Below are 6,217 nucleotides of genomic sequence, written 5' to 3'. Positions count from 1 at the left end.
AGTGGGGAGGGAGACAACCAGCCTTTTAATAAACATTTCCAATTGTAAAAACACTTATGTATGTAGATTTGGGAAAAATTGGAAGTGGGGGCAGCCCTTCCAATTCTATGTGCTTACAACATGTACAACCGACTTTAAACCCATGTATTGATTTCAAACACTGCACAGCTCGTCCAGACCCGGGGGTTTTGCAGGATAAAAGTTATCAGCGTAATTCAAAGTATTAATCGCGTAATAAAAAGTATTAATCCTTTTTTCCTTCCCATATTTGACAGTGTTTTGTTCCTTCTGAAATTTGAAAAAATTCTACTTACTAACACTAGAAAAAGATGTGTTTCATAAGATTTCTGAATTCAAAAGGTGTCTCTCTTCTTCCGATTTATTTATATTAAATCAAATTGGAAAATACAACAGCGAACTACAAGACAACAAATTGTACAGACTATAAATCAACTTAAAGTTACATCAAACATAAAATACATGGAACAAAATAAGTGTATTCAAGAAATCATGAATTGGATCGGTCAATTACTTTTATTGAAGATATCCCAGGATTTAAGGTGTCATCTTTGAGAATACAGGAATTTCTACAATAGTAAAGAACTACTGTTGGTCAAGAAGATTTGCTCATGGTGGTATCTTCTCTGGTTTTTTACACTGACCAATTCCATGACACAACTTCCTGTCAATCAACACTTTTCATTGGTGTTTACATTTACATACATGTTATATATTCCATTTATGTGCACAATCGGTTAGCTTTCTCTTTTATCAGTTTACCTATAACCTATCTGAAAAAAAATAACATTTTGTTTGATGCTTATGCTCTTGTGAATCTTAAACTGATTTCTTACATGCATTACAATTATGTGGCTTTCAACCTTGATGACTCTCTTGATATTCTAATACTTTCACTTTAATATTAAAAAAAAAAACATGCGTACACATCACAATGGGAATTTTTCGCTTGAATTTTCTTTGTGTTTTTTTCTTCTTGTTTGTAAATCTAACAAACACCTCAGATAGCAAACACATTCCTTCAGCCCTCCGTATGTGTTCTCCTGTGTCTTTGTAAGTTAAATGATAATGTGTAAGCCTTCTTGCACAATTCATATTCATACAAGTTCACACCTGTATGTATCCTCATGTGTCTCTGTAAGCTATTTAAGCCTGCCACAAAAATCACATTTATAAGGTTTATCACCTGTATGTGTCCTCACGCTTTTCTTACACTAAAGTCTCGTATACTTGTATGCATTCACACGTACACCATATTTATAAGATTTTTCCACCTGTGTGTGTCCTCATGTGTTTCTTTTAAGTCCCTGATCCAATTCCTAAGGTTTCTCACCTGTGTGTATCCTTGTGTGACTGTGTAAGTTACTTGATTGGTTGAATGCCTTCCCACATACATAGCATTTATAAGGTTGATCACCTGTATGTATCAGCATATGAGCCTGTAAGCTACCTGACTGAATGAATGCCTTTAAACACACACTACATTTATATGGTTTTTCACCTGTATGTATCATCATGTGTCTCTTAAAGTTACCTGATATGCTGAATGCCTTCAAACACACATTACATTTATAAGGTTTATGACCTGCATGTGTCCTCATGTGCATCTGTAAGGTACTCAACTGGGTAAATACCCGCCCACACAAATCACATTGGTAAGATTTATCACCCGTATGTGTACGCATGTGTTTCTGTAATGCATGTAGTACAGTGAAGGCCATTCCACAAATATCACATTCAAAAGGTTTTTCCCCAGTATGTATCCTCATGTGTACCTTTAAGTTTCCCGATGTGGAGGAAACCTTTCCGCATACTTCACATTTATAAGGTTTAACACCTGTGTGCATCTTCATGTGTCTATTTAAAGAGGTTTTTTCAGAAAATGCTCTTTGACACAAATCACTCTTATAAGGTTTTTGAACAGTATGTGTCTTAATGTGTTTCCGTAAGCTACATGAATCAGAGAATGATCTCCAACACACATCACATTGAGGTTCCTCACCAGTGTGTGTTTTCCTGTGTTTCTGCAGGTTTCCTGATATAGTGAATGCCCTCTCACACACATCACATTGATAAGGTTTATCACCTGTATGTATCCTCATATGTTTCTTCAAGCTACCAAGTTCACAGAACGCCTTCTCACAAACGTCACATTTGTAAGGTCTATCACCTGTATGTGTCCTCATATGTATCTTTAAATACCATAAATAACTGAAAGTTTTCCCACAAATGTTACACGCCTGGGATTTTTTCCTCACATGTGTATTGATCTGTCTTTCTGATTTCTCTTTTTGATTATCAAAACAGTTGTTTAACTTTTCAGCATTACTTTGAGTCTGTGATCTGGATGAAAGAGCTACCATTTCCCCCTGTTTTTGTAACAAAGAAAACAGTTTTAATGTTACTTGTTGATAACATTAAGGATAAAAACATCTACATTTATAGGAATCCATTAATATTACTAGTAGAATAAAGTTCAACAAAGTTCCACCTTTAAGATTTGGCAATTATTATAATGCAATATTATAATAAAGAGTGCAAAAAAATGAACAGATTTACAGACAGACCCATTCAATAATCTTCAAGAACGTGTCTGGACAAGTCAGACAAGTCTACAAACGGACAGACAGATTGACAAGCTGTTTACAATATATGCCCCTAAACTTTGCTTGCAGAGGGTATATTTTTTCCCTGTATACTTTGATCCCCATTTGTGGTCCCATCCTACCCCTAAGAGCAATGATTTTTTTTTTTATAGATTTTTAAAGATTTTCCCCTATATATTTCAATGTTAAAGCCAATCCCTTGTTTGCAAAGGAGAATTTTAATGATCCCACCCTATTTTATGTCTTTTTTGTTGTTTTTGGTTGTCTTCCTCCAAACAATCCTCCAGTATGTGTTGCATAAAAGTGTTGACCCTGGACAAACAGACAGATGGACACAGTGATTAGTTATACCTTATAGTAGAGTCCTAAAAAGATTTTACCTTCATATTTTGCTGCTGTTGATTTTCCTCCTCGTTTACAGGATGTGAATTCTCACAGGTCTGCTTCTTTTCTATAATCAAGACAAGGAATATGTAAGGATAAATTGCATGGTCTACAAGGAACACCCACAACCTTACTCTATTTCCCATAGCTTTAAACAAGTGGCCCATGGGCCACAATGCTCACCTGAGTTACTTTGGTCCTGCTGTTCTTCACCAGATTTTCCCCTTGTAATAAACTTTGGATTCCCTATTGTGGCCAAACCCTAACTCCTGGAGACATGCTTTTAACAATTTAGAATTTACACTACCCCAGGATGCTTCCACAAAAGTTTCAGATTGAATCTATATTGAGCAAATCTTGCATAGCAAAAATATTAAGTATTATGTATATTACCTATTTTTGCCCCATCCAAACTATGGGGACCAAGCTTTTTATAACTTTGAATCTACACTATGTAAGAAAGCTTTCATGACTTCTGATTGAGAACATAAGTTTCATAAATACACAGCCTATATTTTGCATTTCCTCTTCCTTCAACAACGCATGTCTCTTCATTGAAACAAGTATGAATTCTATTCATGAAATGAAGTATTGTGCCAAATTCGGTTCTACATGTAAATGATTTAGACTAGGTGTTTTTGTAGTGGACGTCAAAAAAAAAAAAAAGAACTGTTAAAGGGCATTAAGACTAATGGCAGATTCTTTATCAGAAAAACTCAGTTGTCTGGATCTTTGGCTGAGCTGAGCTAAAACTGCAGCACCAAAGCATCGGGCTCAACATTAGAGAGGTTAAGCATTTGGCCGTGTACGTTTACTTGTATATGTAAACTTAGAAGTGTTTTTACAAGTACGCGTAACTAACATCGTGTTCTGTTTAACAAACTGCACATGTACTGGTATGTGTAAAACGTCATTTCAACAAGTCACTTTACAATCCATTTGTATCAAATAGTTTTATGACTTTAATTAAAAAAGATACATTGGATGTACGTAGTAAATTCTCAACTTCACACCAAAAACGGCCTGAAAATATATATTATATAATTTGAGTTTAAGAAGTACAAGTTCTCACCTCCATGTACTTATGAATCCACACGTTTTGTACAACTTGTAGAATTACGCGGTATGCAAAACTGATGACGTAAATCGCAGTAAATTAGGGGATTTCCCTATCTACACATTCACGTAGACGTACACGGTCATCTGCTTAACCTCTCTACTGACTTTTATTCTGGTAATTCTACTAGACCTGAGATCACTAACTGACTTATTTATTACTTAATATTGCTAACTGACTTATTTATTACTTAATATTGCCATAAAATACATAATTGAATAATGACACTGTCAATGAATAAAAAATGATCGTAATGTTATTTTATTTTATTTATTTATTTATTTATTTTTTATTATTATTTATTTATTTTTTTTTATTTATTTATTTATTTTTTTTTTTTTTTTTTTGAGGTTCAAAAAGTCATGCACATGTAATATATTACAGAATAAATTCCTTTTTATTGAATTTAAGGAACATCAGAAAGGGAGTTGTATCACATTTCAACTCACATTTCAATTATACTACAGAACCAGTCTAGTAGGAAGGATAACTCTGGGTAAAGTTTGAACATTATGATAAAATGTAGCAAAATTGGCGAAATATTGACATGTATACTAATAATAAACAGTGATTGAAACTCACCGTAAATTTAGTTAGACATGCAGGGCTGACTGCTAGTGAAATTTGTCAGCCGTGCCAAAAATGTACTAGCCGAGACAATGATTGTCTTGTATAAATTTGTTTTTTTGCAATAATGTGAACAGGGGTCAGATCATCAAAACTTCGATCTCGAATCTATAGGCTGATGAATTCTACCTTTTTGCTTGAAACACTTTGCTACCAATACCATTAGTTGATTTGGGAGAGATTTATCAATTAATGACTTTTGGGAAATTTGAACAAGTCCAGCCGGTCGATACATGCAAATCTGTTAGCCCGCAGCAAAATTTGTGCATCTCGGGAGGTCGGGCGCATTGTTATTTCAAATACTGTAACAGAGCAAATGCACTTTTAAATTTGCAAACTATTATAGTACAACAATGAAAGAAAGTTTTCCAAAATGAATCTTTTTACAATTATTTTCAATGGAATCGAAAAATAAACGTGAAACCAATAATCTGAGTTGCCTCTGACTCTAACCTCCACTGTCACATTCTGACATATGTGAAGGAGATACTTTTCAAAATGTAAAAGCAGGAGCTAGAGTCAGAGAAATCTTTGATTAACAGTTCGATGAAACAAGAAAGCACACAACTGAATAAACTGTATAGAAATCCTGAAATAATTATTTCACTCTTTGAACATACTGAAACATTGATCTATAATATTTTCACACATCCATTTGGGCTACTTTGACACAAATTAAACTAAGCGGTCCAAACTTTTACCAGTCCGAGTCAATAAATTATATACATTTTTGAGAAAATGCAATAAATGAACTGATTTTGATCTTACCCCTAGTTTTTTTTTTTTTTTTTTTTTTTCAAAAAGGATGACTGCACTTAAGGACATGCGAAATTTGCGACAAAATAAACTTTCAAAACAAGCATTTTTCTTTTCATTACAAGAATGGTCAACATCCAATCTACAACTATATGTAATTACGTTTAATAAAAGTGTGTATTTACGAAGTTCGAATCTGTTTTCAAAGGCAGGGGTCATCACAATTTCTTGAATCTCCATTCGATAATGAGGACGCCCACTTTTTTACTAACTTTATACATAGTCAGCGCATGTTTGTCTATTGTTTTACGTTTAACAGTAGTTGTATATTTGCATTTAAATAATAATGTTTCAAAAGGAGATTAATAGACAAACATACGCTCATGGTTAAAAAGAGAAAAAACTGCTTCTTCTTACATTCGCTCTCTGTGTTGTAACCAGGGGTTGTGACATGTTGAATATTATAATCTACCACGTGATTTCTTTCCTCAGGTAACTTTGTGAATACTAAATTCCGTCACGTGACTTGTAAGGTAGCATGTTTTGTGCTAACTAGGACATTGTGTTCGAACACGTTAATATAAGTCATCTGGCATTGATGTAAAATCTGCTTTAATTATATTGACGTGCTCATATTGTTAATTTCGTTTTTAAACCTTTGTCAGAAGTGTATTTGTGCCATACAGAATGGAGAGGGAGATTGGAAAGA

General features: G+C 33.9%; 1 protein-coding gene across 1 annotated transcript; it reads right to left on the bottom strand.

The window, feature by feature from the left end:
- Nucleotides 1-365: 365 nt before the first annotated feature.
- Nucleotides 366-5,227, bottom strand: LOC133201016 (zinc finger protein 664-like). Its single transcript, XM_061336818.1, has 4 exons — nt 5,206-5,227; nt 3,192-3,254; nt 3,005-3,075; nt 366-2,387 (listed from the first exon to the last, which is right to left on the bottom strand). The coding sequence occupies exons 1-4, from the start codon at nt 5,225-5,227 to the stop codon at nt 1,338-1,340; spliced, it is 1,206 nt and encodes a 401-aa protein (XP_061192802.1). The 3' UTR covers nt 366-1,337.
- Between the last annotated feature and the right edge of the window lie 990 nt (nt 5,228-6,217).

This window comes from Saccostrea echinata, unplaced genomic scaffold (genome assembly GCF_033153115.1).
Source record: "Saccostrea echinata isolate AGI-Se365-2 ecotype Australia unplaced genomic scaffold, CSIRO_AGI_Sech_v1 ptg000042l, whole genome shotgun sequence".
Classification (NCBI taxonomy): Eukaryota; Metazoa; Mollusca; class Bivalvia; order Ostreida; family Ostreidae; genus Saccostrea; species Saccostrea echinata.
This window is presented reverse-complemented; position numbering and strand designations above follow the sequence as displayed.